Genomic DNA, 21,907 nt, shown 5'->3' on the forward strand with positions numbered 1-21,907 from the left:
CCGACCATCTTCCTTGGCCTTGATTCCACTGCGCCAACCAAAGCATCCAATGCCCCATCAGTGAGGCGTTCTGCCCTCTGCCTCACCCTTTCCATGTCTTGCTAGGCTGGTGCGCCACAGGTAGGCTCCCACCGCTTTGAAGGCCTACAAGGCAGTGAGTGTGTTTGGTGATGCCAATTGACCTGCTCCTTTAAGAGCTGGCCGGCGCCACTGTGTCTCAGGGAAAGTGATTATTGACAGCACCCTCGCTGCGCCCCGCCGCCGCGAAATTGGGTTGCGCCGCCGGGTTAGCGCCTTAAGAGTAGCGCGCAGCACCTGATTTAGCGCCGCAATCACCTTTAGGGGTGCTGCAACCCAATATCGCGCTAGGTGGCGCTAAATTGCGCCTGGCGCTAACCTTTGTGCATCGCCAGGACTAGCGCCCCAAATGCGGCTATACCGAATTTCTAGGCCATTTAACTCTTAAAATAATCAGACACATAAGTGATGCATATTTCATTGATAGTAATGCCAAATAAGTAATTGCACAGTGTATTATTTTGGCAAAAGAAAACATGCTTTCTTGAAAATCCAAACTTAACTGTGGAAAGAATTGTTGAAGTGAAACAAATCAAGATAACATTTCCTGTACCATCATTTCATCCACCCCCCCCAATTGATGCCAGTGTAGCAGACACAAAAACTGTATTTTTATTCTCTTTGCACTAATGCAAATCCTAGTTACAGCAGATACATTTTATTTTATGTCTAAGTTGACTGTAGGGCCCAGAATATGGTTCTAGATAGAGGAAACTGTAGTGCACCTACTTCAAGATGAAGTACTTACTAGAGTTGAGAAGTGCCAGCCAATCATACTATGTTGCTACCACATCCTAATAGAGTTGATGTTTTAATATGTACAACAGCAAGAAACTGCGTTCTTCATGAAAGATTTGTGCATACCACACTGCAAGTGTTACCTACTGCTACCTTTTTTTGTTTCATCAGTTACTGAGGAAGATTTGCTAAGTTATATTCTTCGGAGCAAGAGGAGGGAACAGGAGGGAGAAAGAAACTATTTGAAGCACAGCAAATTTACTTCATTTAATTCACTTAAGATATTGAGTACTTAGAACTAAACTCCAAAAGCGCTCGTTCAATTACACTGAATTGCTACAGTGAATTAATGGTATTTATTTACAGGGAAACTAATTTGCACTCTCATGAAATGTGAAGACAAGACTGTTTTGAACTGCTTTTGTCTATTTTCTAAAAGGTGATAAAGTGCTGGTGTTCTAATTCATATTTTTGCCAGCAAATAAAACGACAATCCATGTCAACAGTTTTTCTTTATCATTGCCAGTTAGTAAGATGTTATTTTCCATCTGTTTTCCAGGACTTAATGATCAAGGTTTATATAGAGTGGTTGGAGTCAGTTCAAAAGTCCAGAGGCTTATGAGTTTGTTGATTGGTAAGTGATTAATTGATAATTATATAGGTTAAAATAGAGCCGTATTCAGTTCTGAACTATTATACATCAAACTTTTTAAATTGAGGAAAATCATAGAATCTCACAACACAGAAGGAGGCCATTTAGCTCACCGTGCCTGTGTTGACTTTTTGAAAGAGCTGTCTAATTAGACCCACACTCCAGCTCTTTCCCCATAACCCTGTAAATGTTTCCTTTTCAAGAATATATCCAATTCCCTTTTAAAAGTAACTGTTGAATCTGCTTCCACCACCCTTGCAGGCAGTGCATTCCAGATCATCATAACTCGCTGCGTGAAAAAAAAATCTCATCTCTGCTTTGGTTCTTTTGCAATTATCTTAAATCTGTGTCCTCTGGTTGCTGATCCTCCTGCCTGTGGAAACAGTTTCTCCTTATTTATTCTATCAAAACCCTTCATAATTTCGAATGCCTCTACTAAATCTCCCCTTAACCTTTTCCAGCTGTAAGGAGAACAATCCCAGCTTCTTTAGTCTCTCCACATTATGAATTATATCCAAGCATGTGTGCAATGAACTGAATGGGACTGATTCAAAAATATTTTTTTGTTGATTGTGGAAAGAAATTTGACATTTTTGATGGTTTTATAGAGATGATGAGGGATACCAGTACTATGGAGAAGTATTTCTAACAGCCAAAGTTGGCATCAACTCTGTCGATCAAATATCAAGACAATAAATTAGATGCTTATAATGAAGAAAGTATAGTGTTTTATATAAAGGTCAAAATAAAAAGCTTCCTTCTCGATTATACTTTTACTGGAAAACAAATTATAAATGTGTGTAAAAAAAAAAAAATCACAGCGACATTTTCATGATTGGCATGGAGGATTTTACAATTCTGCTGCACACTTTAAAAAGCCTAAAATTCATAGTAGGAATACCACTTGTTACATTTGACTGTCTAGAAGAAAGCCACTTTGAAATGTACATTATTTTTTCCTGCTTCAAAGCATTGACAGTCTGCACCAGAGTGGCAGTTGGATAATTGGTGCCTTGTGTATATAGAACAGTATATATGCTTTGACAGGGATTTGGGAGGGGGTGGTTGGGCAGTGGAGGGGAGGGGGTGCGGGAACAGCGTGCTAGTATGCTAAATGTAGGAGTTTTGTTGCGGAATGTTTATTGATGTGTAGAGTTGGTCATGAATAGTTTCCACTGCTGTCTCCCTTTACCCTTCCTTTAGGGCATGTTCGAGACCAAGCGGCATTGCTGATGCATTGTTTGACATCAGGAAAGACTGCAGCAAACAAAAATGATTTTTTTTGCCTTGCATGCATTCTACTAATGGCAGAGAAATCTTCCATAACACTTTGATGTCAGATCTGTCTGAATTTTTAATAAGTATCTGTTGTTTTAATATCAGCAAGCTGAAACATGTGACACCGTGCTTCATTTAACTTCCATTATAACCCTAAATAAGATAGTATTCCCATCAAAATCTCAATGTTTTATTCCAATAATTATTGTAAAAGTATTCAGAATAAATTATACCTCTTACAATTTAAAAGTGGCACTGGTGTGCAATTTTTTAAAGGCCACCCTGTCATTTCCATGAAATAAATCCTGGCAATCTCTATATATTTTGTTCATTGTGTAATTTTATTTGAGAAAGAAGGAGGGGAGAACTCTGGGAGGAATAGGAATGTAAATTAGATTGTTTTTCAGAACATAATATTTTGGAATACAATACATGAGTAATTTGAGACATGGCGTATGGTATGTGTAGCATACTTGGAGTGACTTTGGACTTATGGTGCCCAAAGCTCTCCACCACTGGGGTTTTCTTTGCTTCATGTCTGGGCCTGTTGTGGACTAATTGATAGAGATTGATTGCTATGATTAGTCAACAACTCCATTATTGTTGTATCATGCAAGTACTAGATGGTTGAAGGTGAATTAGATGGACCGTGGTCTTTTTTCATCTAGTATTTTCCATCTTTGTTCCTAGGAATATAGGAATTTGCAAAGATTGGTTGAGAGGAAAAAGAGTTGCAAAAACAACCCTAGAAATGAATACAAAATTAAAGCATTATTGCAGTATCATAAAAATATGAGTAGTTAGAGTAGACAAAATGAATGTGTTTACATTTTCTTTGTTTTGCAGTGAAGCTAGTTATAGTGTAAATGCAGCATAAACCCAGCTGGAGGTGGCAGCAGAATGAAACTTCCTGGAGGGAGTACAATGTTAATGCAAAATGGTAACTGCTTTGCACTGACGCTGAACTTGTAGTGTAAATGGACCCCAAAAGATAAAAGTAGTGGTGAACTTGAATATAAAATAGTTGAAATATTTTTGTATAAGCTTGTTCTAGAAGTAGAAAATTGTTAAATTTGCACAAGATATTGGTAATGCCACAGCTCCGCCCTCTTGGAGCCATGAACCTAGTACACCGGTTTACTATTGGAATGAAAGAGATTGTAATTATGGGATTGTGTTTTTCCCACTGGAACAGAGAAGGTTAAGGAGAATCTAACAGAAGTCTTAAGAGAGGAAGTAGTGAAGATTGTTTACATTGGTTAGTGAAGGGGGCATAAACTCAAGATCGGATAAATGAAGGGGGAAGTCAGAAGCATTTTATCTCGGAGGAATATTTAAACACAGAATTCTTTTTTTAAAGAAAATTCATTTTCAGGATATGAGCACCACTAGCCAGGCCAGCATTTGTTGCCCTTGAGAAGGTGGTGGTGAGCCACCTTCTTGAACTGCTGCAGTCTGTTTGGTGAAGGTACTCCCACAGTGCTGTTAAGTAGGGAGTTCCAGGATTTTGACCCAGTAACAATTATAACAAGTGGCTACAGAAGCAGAGATGATAACAGCATTTAAAATGGAATTTGATAAGTTTTTGAGAAGGAAGAATATAAAAGGATACAGGAAAAAGGCAGAGAAGGCTGTTAAAAAAGCACATGGGCTCGTTAGCTTTAATAATAGAGGCATAGGGCTGGATTTTGTGAATGCAGGCGAGTTGGAGGCGGGACTACTGCTTGTCGTGTCAATGTCCTGCCTCTATCCTTGCCTGACCAATCAGGGATTTTCCCCTGATTGAGCTTGTTAAGCCCGCCCTGCGGGCTCAGCAGGCCAATTAAGGAGGAATCACTGACAGATCATGTCAATGTCAGACGTGCTATCTGTCAAGACTTCTTGAAAGAAGAAATTACAGCGTTTGATAGCTCTGTGAAGCTGTCAAACACTGACATTCTCTTTAGTTTGATGAGCCTTTGTGGTGAGGACTCATCAAACCTTTCAACTTTGTAAATTGTCTATGTAGCCAATCACATTGAAGAATTCTGACAGACAGCAAACCAGGAAATAAAAAGCACTGATTCAATTCACTTTTTAAAAACTGTTCAGAGAGCGAAATAAAGATTGGGACATACAGATAGGGTTAAAGTAGAAGCTGAAATATAAACTTTAAAAAAAAAAAGAATTTTTAAAAGTATTTTAAAAATCTGGTGATTTTCTATCATAATAGAAAAATTTGACATTCCTCAAATATAAAATTTATTTTTCAGGGCCAGAAAAACAGCAGTTAAAACACCGTTAAAATCCAATTACACCTATTCCAACAAGGCTTAACTTTTTATGGGGTGTTTAATAGCGATATTACAGTGGAAAAGTTTTTGTCAGTTCAACTGATTTCACTGATTGCCAGCTCTAGGGAGTTCCACAGTGCAACTTGTGGCGGAGCAGTGAATGATCGACCGCAACTTCAGGATTATTGCGTTTAGCTGCGCTTGCGCTAAATCCAGAAGTTACGGTCAGTTTCAGAGGGGTAATGATGGCGAATGCTGACAGTTTACAATCGTTACCACCGCAAAATCCGGGCCATTATCAATATCTTCAAAAAAAAGTGTCAAATTTGACCCAGGTAGTTACAGAACCATCAATCTACCATAAGTATTGGAAGTATGCAAATATGTAAAATGTTTACAGATTATGCAATCAAATTGATTTTAGATCCCTAATGAATTCTGAAATGCATGTAGATTAACAAATTCCAAATTAAGGGAAATTAGAAGACTGGTGTCAATTGATGTTATTCAGATTCAGAACACCAAGTATTGATATCCAAATATTGGTTACCTAATACTTAATACTTAACTGCCACATAACTGTTCATGTAGCTAAATCAAATGTAGTCAAGATTGGTATGACAACTATTAGTGTAAACATAAGCAGAACATGAGTGTCGTAATCTTTTAGACAGTTTAAAATCCACAATTTTTCTAAACAAAAGCCAAAACAGTGTCGCACTGTTGTATATAGTATTTTACAATATTATATGGAAAGTGAGATGTCCCTCAACTCTTACTGCATAATTTCGTTGGGGTTGACGCAGAAACTGGGCTCGAGGTACAGCGAAATTCTTGAGGCAGGAGGTTAATTTAACAAGGAACTGACGATGTGGATTTAGAAGGGGAAGATCCTACCTCATAAAACTTCTTGACTTCTTTGAGGATCAGACAGTTAACATGGATAGTGGAATTCCCTATGATGTAGTGTATTTGGCTTTCAGAAATCATTTTTCAAAATTTCACATGAAAGACTTCTACTCTATCTTTAACTCGCAGGAATCCAACATAAAACATGAGTTTGGATAAGAAACTGGGTTGGGTTTAATAAAAAGGAACGAGAGGATGAGGGTGAGGTGAAATGTCAGACTTCGAGGGAGTGATATTGAATGAAGTCCTGCTGGGACTCCTGCTTTTTATAATCTACGTAAATGATCCAGATACTGAAAACAAATGTATGTTTGTCAGATTTCATAATGACACAGAAATAGAGAGGATGCATCAAAAGAAATTGTAGCAGGATTTAGATTGGGCAAACAAGTGTCAAATGAAATTTAATGTTGAGAACTGCATAGTAGTGCAAAGAAACAAATGGAAATAATTTAAAAATTGATAGAATGCTGGGATATATAGTTTACAGGTCTACAGAAATGATGCTGAGGCTTCACTATGTACTGGTCAGACAACATTATGAGTACTATACTCAGTTGTGGTCACCATGCCACAGAAAATATATACAAATATTCAAAAGGGTACGGAGAAGAGCACAAGACTGATACCAAGTATGCAAGCAATGAGAAAAGAAGTGAGAAGTTCAAATTCTGTATTCTAGAAATAAAGCAGTTAAGACTTCATTGAGGGAAATTAAATATGGTACAGGTAAGGCAAACCTAGAATATTACTTCAAAATAAGCTAGAGGACATGCAATGAAATTAGGGAAAAATAAACTGAAAACGGACATCAGAAACAACTTCTTTACTCGGAGTGATAAATATTTAGAATAATTTATCTGAAGGAGTATTAGAGGCAAACACACAAGGGTCATGCGAAATGCAGTTGGAATCTGTGATTGGAGAGTCACTGTACTGGACAGACGAGCTTCACTGGACATTCCTTGCCTTTTTTTTGTTATGAGCACTGCAACAAGCATTAACACTGAAGATTTGTTCTTCTGGACTTGCATTGCTATGGATAATTAAAATTGGGAGAGAGAAGAATTTTGTTATTTAAACCTTTTTACTAAAACTCATGGGCCTAGAAATTTGGTGGGCTGCGCCACCAGTTAGCGCCCAAAGAGGGCACTTAGTGGGTTTAGCGTCACTGGCCACGCCTCCCGCGAAATTTAGCGGGGCGCTAATGGCGGCGTTGGCCTGTAGCGCTGCACCGCCACCGATGACGTTATCGGTGTGCGCAGCGTCCCGCTACCGCCCCGATCGGTTCAGGGGGGCCTACCTGCGGCGGTAGTGGCGCTAATTAAAGGGGAGGTGCGGGGCGGCCATTTTTTTTGCTGGCCGCCTGCCAGCACCTCCTCGCGCCGCCGTCCCCGGCCTCCTGAGCCCCCCACCCCGGGCAGTGCCGGCTGTGTCCCAAGAGCCCGGCACTTCTCCTCGGTGCAGGGCTCTTTTGCCGGCACTCGCGATCTCCGATTGCGCTGGTGCAGGCCCCTCCCCTTTAAGAAGGGAGGAAGGCCACGCTGCGGCACATTGCGCTGCGATATTCAGTTGCAGTGCCCCAAGAGGGATGCGGGGCGCCTCGAACAGCGCCCCGCTTCCGTTTGGGGCGCTGAAACTGAATATCGGGCTGGCGCAAGCGGCTCCATACGGAGCGGTAATTCCGGCGAGCTGGGGCGCCACCGAATTTCTAGGCCATGGAGTTTCTACTAGATTTTATTACTCTCTTTGTTTACTAGCACCATTATTTTTACCTCCCCTCCAAAAATCCATTTATGGCACAATTGAGATTCCTTTTTGCTATTATAAGCCACATACTGATATAAGTAGATGTGTATCAGCAAGTTAACTTGGGGTTGTCTTGCTACCAATGTTCCCCCTAAGGTGAGTGGCCGTGCCGTAACCTCAAAGGTTCCATGCAGGCCACTCACCGGCTTTTACATTGTAAATACCGCACATGCGCAGAAATTTAAAGGGATCGCACATTAAAAGAAACAGGCCGCGTAGAACAAAGTGCAGCTGACGAGGAACATTGCTTGCTACCTGGTGTTTGAGTTTACCATTTGAGCATTCATCTTTCTAAAAACTGAGTTTACATTTTATTCCTGGATGTGCAGTATGTGACAGTTTGGGTAGCCTGGCCTCCAGATTGGTTCTAATCCTATGATTTCACTACACAGTGACACTGAGATCTTCGTGCTGGTAAATTTAATAATGTTTTCTAGATTCAAAGACTTGTGCTGATCTGGATCTGGACAACTCGCTAGAATGGGAAACAAAAACTATCACCAGTGCACTGAAACAGTATCTGCGGTAAGCAGCTTTGTATGTGTTTATATTCCCCGTTGTTTCAAGCTGACACATTGCTACGTCAGTTAAGCTCTGTGCCATACTGAAACACAAATCTCAGTATTCAGAAACTAATGAAATAACTTTTTAAAATCATTGCTATTAACTCCTGATAATTACCAGTTCCAAACTTTGAAATCTGCAGTGATAATTACATTCCTCACTCCTATTTTATAGCATTCTGGTATGCAATATTCCCACCAGAAGGACAGACCCACCAGAGGTGGCGGCACAGTGGTATACAGTCGGGAGGGAGTGGCCCTGGGAGACCTCAACATTGACTCCAGACCCCATGAAGTCTCATGGCATCAGGGCAAACATGGACAAGGAAACCTCCTGCTGATTATCACCTACTGTCCACCCTCAGCTGATGAATCAGTACTCCTCCATGTTGATCACCTCTTGGAAGAAGCACTGAGGGTAGCATGGGCAGAGAATGGGTGTGGGACTTCAATGTCCACCATCAAGAGTGGCTCAGTAACACCACTAGTGACCAGGCTGGCCAAGTGCTGAAGGAGATAGCTGCCAGATTGGGCTTGCAGGAGGTGCTGAGAGAACCAACACGAGGGAAAAACCTACTTGTCCTCATCCTCACCAATCTACCTGTCACAGATGCATCTGCCCAATGACAGTATTGGTAAGAGTTACCACTGCACAGTCCTTGTGGAGGCGAAGTCCCGTCTTCACACTGAGGACACCCTCCATTGTGTTGTGTGGCACCACCACCATGCTAAATGGGATAGATTCAGAACTGGGCATCCATGAGGCACTGTAGGCCATCAGCAGCAGCAGCAGAATTGTACTTCACCACAATCTATAACCTCATGACCCGGCATATCCCTCACTCTACCATTACCTTCAAGCCAGGTGACCAACCCTGGTTCAATGAGGAGTGCAGAAGAGCATGCCAGGAGCAGCACCAGGTGTACCTTAAAATTAAGTGCCAACCTGGTGAAGTTGCAACACAGGACTACTTGCATGCTAAACAGCAGAAGCCGCATACTAATGACAGAGAGCTAAGAAATCCCACAATGAATCAGATCAAAGCTCTGCAGTCCTGCCACAGCCAGTCGTGAATGGTGGTGGACAATTAAACAACTAATGGGAGGAGGAGGCTCCATGAATATCCCCATCCTTAATGATGGTGGAGCCCAGCTCGTGAGTGCAAAAGACAAGACTGAAACATTAGCAAACCAGCTTCAGTCGGAAGTGCCAAGTGGCTGTTCCATTTCAGCCTCTTCCTGAGGTCGCAGATGCCAGTCTTCAGCCAATTTGATTCATTCGATGTAATACCAAGAAACGGCTGAGCACACTGGATACAGCAAGGTCTATGGGCCCCAACAATATCCTGGCTGTCGTGCTGAAGACTAGCGCTCCAGAACTAGCCGCACCTCTAGCCAAGCTGTTCCAGTACAGCTACAACACTGGCATCTACCCGACAATGTGGAAAACTGCCCAGGTATGTCCTGTCCACAAAAAGCAGATCTAATCCAATCCGGCCAATTACCGCCCCATCAGTCTACTCCCAGTCATCAGCAACATGATAGAAGGTGTTGTCGACAGTGCTATCAAGTGGCACTTACTCACCAATAACCTGATCACCGCTGCTTAGTTTGGGATCCGCCAGGACCACTCGGCTCCAGACCTCATTACAGCCTTGGTCTAAACATGGCCAGAAGAGCTGAATTCCAGACGTGAGGTGACGTGAAAGTGACTGTTCTTGATATCAAGGCAGCATTTGACCGAGCGTGGCATCAAGAAGCCTTAATAAGATTGAAGTCAATGGGGATCAGGGGGAAAGCTCTCCACTGGCTTGATTCATACCTAGCACAAAGGAAGATGGTTGTGTTTGTTGGAGGCCAATCATCTCAGCCCCAGGACATCGCTGCAGGAATCCCTCAGGGCAGTGTCCGAGGCCTAACCATCTTCAGATGCTTCATCAATGACCTTTCCTCCATCATAAGGTCAAAAGTGGGGATGTTTGCTGATTACACAGTGCTTAGTTCCATTTGCAATTCCTCAGATAATGAAACAGTTCATGGCCACATGCAGCAACGCCCGGACAACATCCAGTCTTGGGCTGATAAGTGGCAAATAATATTTGCCCCACACAAGTGCCAGACAATGACCATCTCCAACAAGAGAGCGTCTAACCACCACCCCTTGACACCCAATGGCATTACCATCGTTGAAACCCCCACCATCAACATCCTGGCGGTAACCATTGACCATTGATCAGCCACATAAATACTGTGGGCTGGATTTTGCTAGGGCCGGGGAGGCGGGATTGGAGGCGTGTGGGGGATAAAAATCGCAAAACTGGCGTGCGGGCCCAAACCCGCCTTCATCCCGCCTCCACGCAATTTTCCTAAATTCGTGTCTGCTGGTCCCGACTCCGTCCCGCCTCCAGGAGGCGGGATAGGCCCTTAAGGCCCTTAACAAGCCCTCAATTGGCTCTATAATCCCATTTTCCTAACCACTTGCAAGTTTACTCGTTTTACCACGTGAAACATGCCTGGTGGGAAACACACATCTGAAACCTGGCGGGAGCACAACTGGCTTGCGGAGTAGCAGCTGCAGCTCAACCATTAAATGGCAGATTTGAACAGGCTTTAATTGCAGGTGGCATAACTTTGCTCTCTCAGGTCTGGGGGATCTTTCAGAAGGCATACCCACAGCTCTGGAAGTTTGCAGCCTGACAACCATCTCCAGTGTGACCTCCTGGGAAACCCCTCTCGCCACCTTCACTGAGCGCTTCCTCAACTGAGGCATCTACCAGAAGCATGGGAGCCATTTTTGTCCTGCCCTTCTGGATATTACATGAGGCCGCCCAACAGCAGCAGCAACAACAGTTGCGCCAAGCTGCTGCTGCCCCACCTGAGGATGCACAGGCCAGAAGGGGCCAGCGCATGGAAGGCCGTCGGCGCAGGAGATACCCCCCAAACAGGGTCTACAGACGCAGGGTCAGCTACCTCAACATGTCTGAGCAGCAGTGCCAAAGGCGGCTCCGACTTTCGCGAGAGATAGTGGCTGACATCTGCGTAATGCTGCAGCAAGACCTGGAGCCCAGAGGAGCAGCTGGACACCCTTTATCAGTGGCCGTCAAAGTCACCATCGCACTCAACTTTTTTGCCTCAGGCTCATTCCAGGGATCAGCAGCAGACATCAGCGGCATCTCCCAGGCGGCCGCACACACCTGCATCAAGCGGGTAACTGATGCCCTCTTTGCCATCGCGCACAATCACATCCATTTCACCAAGGATCGAGCAAGTGTCATGGCGAGAGCGGTTGGATTTGCTAATCTTGCAGGCTTTCCAAGGGTGCAGGGTATCGTTGATTGCACACATGTGGCCCTTAAGGCTCCCCATCGCAATCCTGGTATTTTTGTCAACCGCAAGGGCTTCCACTCCCTCAACGTTCAGCTGGTGTGTGACCACAAGAAGGAAATTTTACATGTTTGTGCCAAGTACCCTGGCAGTTGCCATGACTCCTTCATACTGTGCCAGTCTACTGTGCCTCCGCTATTCAGTCCACCACACCAACTTAACGGATGGCTACTTGGAGACAAGGGCTATCCCTTGAGGACGTGGCTATTGACGCCGCTGAGGAGCCCATCCAACGCAGCTGAGGAGAACTACAACTCCAGCCACCTTTCCACCAGAGCCATGATCGAGCAGACCATTGGTCTGCTGAAGATGCGCTTCAGATGCCTGGATAGATCAGGTGGAGCCCTGCAATACTCAGCAGCCAGGGTCTCCAGAATCGTTGTGGTTTGCTGTGTGCTTCACAACATGGCACAGCGTCGTGGCTTGCAGATGGCCGAGGACCAAGTGGCTCCTGACATATCCTCCTCAGAGGAGGAGGGGGAGGAGGAGAGCGAAGACGAACATCTTGCAGAGGCTCATCAACCAGCGGCAGCAGTGCGCGAGAACATTGGTGGCCGGCATGCAAGGAACGCGCTCATATTGGGCAGATTTGCTGAGCCTCGCCCATGAGGGACTATTGCCTCGCATCCTTTTACCTGAGCACTGATAATAGCCAGGAACCAGCTGACTTCTAGCGATGTGACCACCATACTGACCTCAAAGTGAAAGTCCCATTCGCGAAATGACACACGCCACAACTACAGCAGTAGCCAACAGATGATTTATTAACATTATTCTGATGGCTTTCAACCATAACACATTAAATTCCACCCAAGTGACTACCCTTGTGACTATTTGTGCAGTTTCTTTCTCTTACGCGTGTTCCTTCATAGTGGTTCCCCAGTGGCATCAGCAGATGTGGAGGCCCCTTGCTCACTTCCTTGCTGCTCCTGTCTGGACACCTTTGGCGGGCGTCCTCTGGGGTTGCAAGCCTGTAAGGGCTGCGCAACAGTCTGCTGCTCCTGCGGCTGTGCAGGGGTTGAGACGCCGATCTCACTTGGGTGCTGACTCAGGTGGGGCTCTGACCGAGGACTTGTCAGTGGCATGGAAGTTTGAGCACTTGGAGAGGAGCCCCCACCTCCTTGTTCTCTGCCACCATCATCCCTCTCATGGGTCAGGTCCCCCTCAGCGCTTGCAAGTGGCGAGAGAGCACCTTGCTGCACATCAGGGGAGCCATGGGGACCCGTGTCGGGACTGGCAGTCCTTCTCAGAGGGACTGCCATGAAGGTCTGGTTTCTCTGTTCAATAGCTGCCCATCGCTCCTCCAGAGATGTCAGTCTAGTCTGAACACTCACCATGTTTTCAACACTCGCGCGACTTATCTCCTCCATGGCCGTAGCCAGCCTTTCCACGGAGGTTGCCATCCTTTCCGTGGTAATGCGTTGGTACGTCAATGACTCCACAAAGGCTCTGCTCATGTTAGCGACGGACTCCTCCATTCGCTCCACACTCGCAGCAACCCTGGAGACAAAACCTGCCAGAGACTCCTGCATATTTTCCTGGAGTGCCATCACCGCTGATACTGTGGATGGACCCAGAGGCAGAGGGTCGACATGCAGCTGAGCCGAGCTGGGAGAGTGCTGCGCCCTCCGACTAGGACTCTCCACTGCTGTCCCTGTCTCCACCATCTGCTGAGGCTCACTTGTGAGCTGTGATACACCAGGTGACAACACTACTCTATGTCCCGAAGGTCCCACCGAGGTGTGAGTGTCTGCGCTGGTGCTGGGTGCGTTGCCTTCTGCTGACGCTGCGCCCTCAGAGGTTGCAGCTTCCTCTGAGGAGTCTGGATGCTGAGGCTGAACCTCCTCCTGCGTCCTGGAGACGGGAGCTTGCGATGGTCCTGTGGGGGAGTAAAGGAAAGTGTCAGAGATGAGAGGCCAGGGTTACCTGCACAGTGCTTATTGCAGATGATCAGAGGTCCATCTGCTAGAGCTTCCAAGTCATTATCAGCGAGTCATGCAATGCAATTGAGAGAGTTGGAAAACTCTTCTGTCACCAGCTTGCTCTGCTGCACCGGTCTCTCCGTCCCCCACTTGTGTGTCGTCCTGGATGCCGACGATCTCCAGGATCGCCTCCTCCCATGGGGTCAGCTGGGCTAAGGAGGCTGCCCCTCCCCCTGTCCTGGCTCGCTCTTTTCGGTTGTGAGCTCTCTTTTCCTGCAATGGGGGAGACAAGTGGAGTTTGAGCGAGAATGAAGGAGTGAGTGTAGAGAATCGATGGCATAGATGCTTAGAAGGAGAGAAAGATGGAGTGAGATGGCAGGACCAAGGGCCCTCCCTATGTGATGTAAGTTGTTTTCATAGCATGACAGTGATAGGGAGTGTGAGGGCTGCATAGTCCATTAGTTAGGTGAATGTGACCATAGAGAGAGAGGGAGTGGGAAAGGGTGCATGGATGTCAGTGTCAAGTGGGATGTGGAGGAAGAGATTGGTAAAGCTGAGAGCTGGTGAGGAAAGGCAATGGGGATCAGATTAAGAGTGATGGGAACATCATACTCACTTTTCCAGTGCGCAGAAGGTCATGGAAGCGTTTCCGACACTGGATCCATGTTCTGCTGGTATTCGAGCTGGCATTCACCTGCTCTGCCACCCTCAGCCACACAGCCTTGGTTTGCTGGGGTGGCTTCTTCCTCCCCGAGGAGGGGAAGAGCACCTCCCTGCTCTCTGTCGCTCCCTCCACCAATGCCTGGAGGGCTGCCTCGTCAAATCTGGGGGATGCCTTACTCCGATGTGTCGCCATGATTGATGATGGTAGCAGCAGCTGCCAGGGCCAGAAGCTTGGCAGTCTGCTGAAGTGAGCAAGGCTTGTGGAAGCCCTTAAATGAAGCAGCAGTGATGATGTCATCGGAGGCGAGCTTCCCACCTGAAAAGCCCACTGGCTAGGGGTTCCCACACGTGGGGAATCAATTGGGCTATAAAATCAAAATTGCATCAATTTCCCATATCGTTCAGGATTCGTGTGGGAAACATGAAATGTGGGGAACACAACCCCAACCCGCCCCCGTGTCTCCAAGAGCAGGTCAGAGGCTGGGTATTCTGTGGCAAGTGTATTGCCTCCTGGCTCCCCAAAGCCTTTCCACCATCTGCAAGGCACAAGTCAGGGGTGTGATGGAATACTTTCCACTTACCTGGATGAATGCAGCTCCAACAACACTCAAGAAGCTCGACACTACTCAGGACAAAACAGCCCATTTAATTGGCACCCCATCCACCACCTTAAATATTCTATCCCTCCACCGGCGCACTGTGGCTGCAGTGTGTACCATCTCCAAGATGCACTGCAGCAACTCGCCAAGGCTTCTTCGACAGCACCTGCAAAACCCACGACCTCTCCTACCTAGAAGGACAAGGGCAGCAAGCACATGGGAACACAATCACCTCCAAGTTCCCCTCCAAGTCACACACCATCTTGACTTGGAAATATATCGGCGTTGCTGGGTCAAAATCCTGGAACTCCCTCCCTGACAGCACTGTGGGAGTACCTTCACCACACGGACTGCAGAGGTTCAAGAAGGCGGCTCACCACCACCTTCTCAAGGGCAATTAGGGATGGGCAATAAATGCTGGCCTTCCGAGCAATGTCCACGTCCCATGAATGAATAAATTTAAAAAAATTGATATATTCTGATGGAAATACTGCATGCTTAAATAGACTGATATCAAGACTGCCTTTAAAAAAAAAAAAAAAACCCTTTTTGCTAGTAGAATTCTTGATCCAGATATAAAATACATTGGCTAAATCCTAACAAGTTCTTATTTAGATTGTGATAAACCAATTGAAGGGTTGGGTGAGATTGGCATTGAGGACTGTCATACTTACCCTAAAACAATAGAAATTAATTATCGAAAAATCAAGTACTTGAGCACAGAAGTACACCAAACAGGAACACTTTGGTTATACAAATGAATAAGCAGTTGGTTTAGGCTGCCATTTAATTTACTATTTTGTAATTGTTATAGGAATCTTCCAGAGCCTCTGATGACTTACAAGTTGCATGGGGAATTCATCTTGCTAGCCAGTAAGCATTGACGTGCAATTCACTGTTCTACAGTTTTCAGAAAATACATCAATGTGATGTGTTGGGTAAGATTTGTTGGTGCACAAACATGTCAGAGTGATGGGGCCTGGCTTTGTATCCAGGTTCCCACACCCTTGACCATGCCTTTTAGAGATAAACACCAAGCCAGAAGTTAAGTGTTGGACAGTTGGTGGGGAGGGGGAGTTGGTGTAGTTTGTATGACTGGAAGCCACTAGACACGAGGAGGGGCGAGGGCATGAACAAATTTTATCACAAGAATGAGAATTTGAAATTGGAGGTGTGGGGGTTATTAAGCCAGTTTAGCTCAGTAACGGCAGGAATGATGAGTGAGCAGGACTTGGTGTGCAAATACGATACAGGCCGCAGAGTTTTGGATGAGCTGACGTTTACGGAGTGTGGCGGATGGGAAGCTGACCAGGAGAACTTTGGAATACGCGAGTCTGGAGATGCCAAAAACATGAGTGAGGGTTTTAGCAGCGCATGCGCTGAGGTAGGGGAGGAGGCAAGCTATGTTCTGATAGTTGGTCTACGTGATAGAGAGGATATGGGTTTGGAAGCTCAGCTCAAGGTCAAATAGGACACTGAGGTTCAGCCTGAGAAAGTGGCCAGAGAAGGGGATGGAATCGGTGTAAAAGGTACAGAGTTTGTGGTGGGGGCCAAAGATGATGACTTCAGTCTTTCGAATGTTTAGCTGGAAGAATTTGAGGCTCATCCACCACTGGATATCGGACGAGCAATCTAACAACACTGAGATAGTGAAAGAGTGGAGAGAGGGAGATGTCATCAGGGTTAAATTATGAGGACAGGTTGCATAACCATGGCTTTTATTTCCTTGAGTTCAGAAGGTTGAAGGATGATCTAATTGGGCTGTTTAATGAGGTAGATACAGAAACACTCTTTCCTCTGATGGGGGAATCCAGAACAAAGAGGACATAATCTTAAAATTAGAGCTCGGCCATTTAGGAGTGAAATCATGAAGTATTTCTGTATTTCTTTGCGCAAAACATAGGGGAAATTTGGAACTCGCTCTTTCGAAAAGCCATGGATGCTGAGGGTCAATTGAAATTTTGAAGACTGAGATCAATAGATTTTTGTTGGGTTAGAGTTTCAAGGGTTCTGGAACAAAGGTGGGTAGATGGGGTTGAGGTACAGATCAGCCAGGATCTAAATGAATGGCGGAGCAGCTCGAGGGGCTGATTGGCCGACTTCTGTTCCTATGTCCCTATATGTCAGTGATAAGCTCAGGGTGAGGCTTGGGTGGTGGTAGACAATGAGGATTTTGAAGGAGAGGTGAGAGGGATGGAATAAGTCAAGATGCTCAGAGGAGGAGAAAGTACCAGTGGAGTGGGGGTTGATTTGGTGAAAGAAGATTGAGATTTGTAGCTCTTGTGCATTCTGTGCATGTCCATTTCAGTGACGTGTGTAAGAGAGATGAATGGAATATTACATAGCATCCTAATCCAGAAGTTTTGTTGCTTTTTTTTCACAGAATGTGCTAGTCCAGAATCCAGAATCAAGCCAATTCATTCCCTCATTCATAAACTTCCAGAAAAGAATCGAGAGATGTTGGACATTCTCATCAAGCATTTAGCTAAGTAAGATGGGTGTGCTGGAGAGTGTACATATATCCTGCTACTGTAATCAGCCCCTTGTTTTATAGAGTTTAAAAAACACAATAGGGAAAAGCTGCAGTGCTCATAGATTATCCAGCGATTTAACTAATATTAAAACAAAAAACTGATTATATTGTCTGATCCATTTTTGGTGTATTAGCAACTCCTTGTAAACCTACATGACTCATGAGCATAATTTCTGGAACTGTCAATACTTTGTATAAGAGTGATGCTTTTTAAAATTAACATTAATACTGTAGTGTATGTACCTTTAAGGGGAGAACTACTTTTTACAGCTCCTGTATACTGTAGTACCGGCAGTGACCACACCTGTATATAACCTTGAGTAGGGATCTGTACAGTTAGTTTTAGAGTAACCCTCATCCAGTAAACACCTGTTGATTGTTCCCTGCAGTCTCTTGTCTAATTATTGAAGGACACACAATATCAAGATACACGGATCTAATATTGGCGACGAGAAGATTCAAACCTACCTGCAACTCTGCATCACCTCCCAGGGATTCACTCCTGGAGGACAGTGAAAGAAGAAGGCTGAGTCCAGAAGCACAGGCGTCGACCATCCAGCGGGGACTCCAGCAAAACGGGCTGGCAACAGGTACGGCGCAGACCCTTCCCGGACAGCAGCGGCTAGAGCCGACCGACGGCACAGAAAAAGGCCGAGCAGCGTCGATGGGAGAAGAGAAAGGGTAGAGCGCACAGGGCGCAGCCGGTGTTCAGGACCGAGCGGCGTCGACGGGAGAAGAGAGAGAGGTGCGCAGGAAAACGCGCAGAGTGCAGCCGGCGTTCAAGGGCCGAGCAGCGTCAGCGGGGAAGAAAAAAAAAGCACGGGAGACGCCATTTTGAGCCGCAGCGGAGAAGAAGGGAGAGCGCGGGAGACGCCATTTTGAGCCAGTCTAACTACACCCAGGGATGCCGAAGAGTGGCAGTGTCACAGCGTTCGACAATGAAGTCGAAGATTGGACGACATATGTCGAACGCATAGAAGTGTACTGCAAGGCGAATGAAGTGCCAGATGACAGGAAAGCGCTGGTATTGTTGAATTCAATGGGTGCAAAAACGTATGGCTTACTGCGAAACCTAGTAACCCCAGAGAAGCCAGTGGAAAAGGATTTTGAAAACATAGTGTCAATCCTACAGGACCACTTAAACCCCACACCGCTGCTGATAGCGGAAAGATTTAAGTTTCACAAAAGGAACCAGCATAAAGATGAAAGTAATGCTGAGTTTTTAACGGAACTGCGCAAGCTATCGAAACACTGCCAGTTTGGAACGGGACTAGCAGATACTTTAAGGGACAAGTTTGTGTGTGGGCTTCAAAGTGAAGGAACCCAGAAACGGCTTCTATCAGAAAAGGATCTTACGCTGGACAAGGCTTTCAGCATGGCAGTATCACACGAAGCAGCAGCACGGGGCGCGGCAGAGATACAACGGAGACCGTAAGAATATGGCACAAATGAAATGTCATACGGAACACTGAAGTGCTAATGCTGCGGCAGAACAACACACGACCATAAGGATTGCTGGTTCAAGGACTAAGTGTGCAGACAGTGTGGAAAAGTAGGACACATAGCAAGAGTCTGCAGGTCGGAAAAGAAAACCAGCAGCAAGAAATCCCCACAGGAGAAGTACAAGAAGGTACATAAGGTGACGGAGAGTAGTGCAGACGAACAGAAAAGTGATACAGACTCTGGAAGCAAGGAGCTGGGTTGTCTGAAACTACATAATGTGATCAAAACGGAGGATCACCAAACTATCTGGGTCACGCTCAAGATAGCCGGAGTCCAAGTGAAAATGGAATTGGACACAGGATCAGCCCTAACAGTCATAAACCGAAGGGACTACAAGCGGCTATTCTCACATATACCCTTGAGAGATACAGAGATTGTCTTGAAGACGTACACGGGGCAAAAAAGTCTACCCCAAAGGAAAAATAAGGGTGAACGTTATATATAACGGCAAGGAAACACCAAAAATGGACCTATATGTATTGCCAGATGGAGGACCACCAACCACTTGTCTCCATCTTTAATCCAAAGAAGGGCGTTCCGGTGATGACTGCGCAACGGCTACAAAGATGGTCCCTTTTTCTAGGGGCGAACCAATATGAAATCTAGTATAAGGGCACGAAACAGCATGGAAACGCTGATGGGCTATCACGCCTGCCACTGCCTACTGCGGAGGAAGCACCAGCAGTGGACCCTGTCGAAATATTTTATTCGACTATAATTGAACGCTTGCCAGTAACTAACACTGATATGGAGAAGGAGACCCGAAATGACCCGACACTGTCTCAGGTATATGACTTGATGGTGAAGGGATGGCCAACACATGGCGACTCACTGTTGCCAGCATTCTCATCCAGAAGAGAACAGCTGTCAGTATGCCAGGGGACCTTGATGTGTGGATTCCGAGTGGTAATTCCACCCAAGTTAAGGGAGAGAGTGCTCAATGAGCTTCACGAAGGCCATCTGGGAGGGGTGAAAATGAAAAGCCTTGCTAGGGCTTATGTGTGGTGGCCGGGGATCGATCAGCAAATCGAGGACCTGACAAAGAGCTGCTCAGGATGCCAGAAGGTCCAAAATGCACCACCACATGCCCCTCTACACCCATGGGAGTGGCCCTCATCTCCATGGCAACGGGTGCATATTGATTTTGCTGGTCCATTCATGGACTCAATGTTTTTAATAGCCGTGGATGCGCACTCGAAATGGCCTGAGGTGATCAAAATGTCCTCCACCACCACGGAGAAAACTATTGCAGTCCTACGGACCATTTTTGCCAGGAACGGCTTGCCAGAGCAGATTTGCTCTGATAACGGACCACAGTTTGTGTCCGAAGAGTTTCGAAGATTTATGAAAAGGAATGGGGTAAGGCATTACACATCCGCCCCGTATCATCCAGCCACAAATGGATTGGCTGAGAGGTTCGTACAAACCTTTAAAAAAGCAGTAAAGGCCATGTGCGATGACGACATTCCACTGCAGCATAAGGTGGACAATTTCCTGTTAGCCTACAGAAATGCGACACATGCAGTCACCAACCAGGCCCCGGCCATGATGTTCTTTAACCGAAGGTTGAGATCTCGTCTGGATTTGCTCAGACCAAATGTACGAAGAGATGTTGAGAATAAGCAATTCCAGCACATCAATGAGAAGCCGACAAGGAGCTTCAATGTAGGGCAACCAGTCTTGGCCCGCGACTACCGAATCGAGAAATGGCAACCAGGAACGATATGCACACGGCAGGGGCCACTAATGTACACAGTGGATGTTGGGGAGAACATTGTGAGACGCCATGCTGACCAGATCCTAGAGTCACAGGAACGAGTCAACCCCATGTCTCGGCCATACGTACCTGGTGAGGAACCCGACGTACAGGTCGCATCTACCTCAAACAATAGCATTGGAAGCTGATGAATCAACTGACGACAGGGTGTTAGAATCGCCTCTGCACCAAGAGCGAGACACTCGGGAAAGGCGTTATCCAGAAAGAATCAGGAAGCCTCCCCAAAGACTGAATTTATAAATAGACTATTTCCAGTTAATGTTGCATGTTAAAATTGTTAATTGTAATTAGTTTGATATTTAATTGTTAAATGAATGTTATGGTACTGTTAATCTAAAAGGGGAGGAATTGTAGTGTATGTACCTTTAAGGGGAGAACTACTTTTTACAGCTCCTGTATACTGTAGTACCGGCAGTGACCACACCTGTATATAACCCTGAGTAGGGATCTGTACAATTAGTTTTAGAGTAACCCTCATCCAGTAAACACCTGTTGATTGTTCCCTGCAGTCTCTTGTCTAATTGTTGAAGGACACACAACATCAAGATACACGGATCTAACAAATACCTACTCGCATAAAGATACTAATATTTTCATGCACAATTATGCCCCAATATTTAAATTTTAAAGCCAATTTAAGAGCTGCCATTAGCAGGCAACAGAAAAAACCAACATCAGACTTTATTGGTGTTACAGTATTGAGTGTAACAATTAGTGAGCAGCAGAATTTCAAATAAAGATTTGCAGGTTTTGCAAAGCACGGGCCTGTGTGTGTGCTCATGAAGTGAACTGGAAACATTTCTTGCTAAAAAAAATTGCTGGTTGAAGCTATAATGAACACATTCACTGTAATTTGAGGTTTTAATTATTAAACTGTTGCATTAGTGGCGGAGCTTGGTTTGGCCAAGTGGAGGAAGGGATGGAACTTGAGATTTGGCTGGCTTGGCAAGAAGGGAACCGTGCTAGATACTGGAGAAATCTGGCATGCCTCGTCCTAAGGCCAAGCCGGGAACTGCACAGATCTGCAGATGGGTGACAGAGGGGCCTAGGATCGAAATGGAGGCAGTCCTCCCAAGCTACGTTGGCCAACCTCTTGGTGTGGCTGGGGTCTCATGTTAACAGGTGACCTTTTTGCTTTGGACACTACCCTACAGTAGTGGTCTTTCCCATTGTACTTGGGTCAGTAGTTTATTATCATCGTCAGTATACATTATTGTATTGTTTAC

The 21,907-nt window shown here is 45.5% G+C and overlaps 1 protein-coding gene across 4 annotated transcripts in view; it reads left to right on the plus strand.

Annotated features, from left to right (window-relative positions):
- Nucleotides 1–21,907, plus strand: part of arhgap10 (Rho GTPase activating protein 10) — a 247,780-nt gene that overhangs the window by 174,785 nt on the left and 51,088 nt on the right. For all 4 annotated transcript variants that reach the window (XM_086011545.1, XM_086011527.1, XM_086011535.1 and 1 more), the window contains 4 exons: nt 1,376–1,450; nt 8,175–8,262; nt 15,683–15,741; nt 17,252–17,357. In XM_086011545.1, the coding sequence (XP_085867671.1) occupies nt 1,376–1,450; nt 8,175–8,262; nt 15,683–15,741; nt 17,252–17,357 (328 nt within the window). The remainder of the gene's footprint in view (nt 1–1,375; nt 1,451–8,174; nt 8,263–15,682; nt 15,742–17,251; nt 17,358–21,907) is intronic.

This window comes from Somniosus microcephalus, chromosome 2, assembly GCF_052327205.1.
Source record: "Somniosus microcephalus isolate GS21.2 chromosome 2, FLI_Smic_1.0, whole genome shotgun sequence".
NCBI lineage: Eukaryota > Metazoa > Chordata > Chondrichthyes > Squaliformes > Somniosidae > Somniosus > Somniosus microcephalus.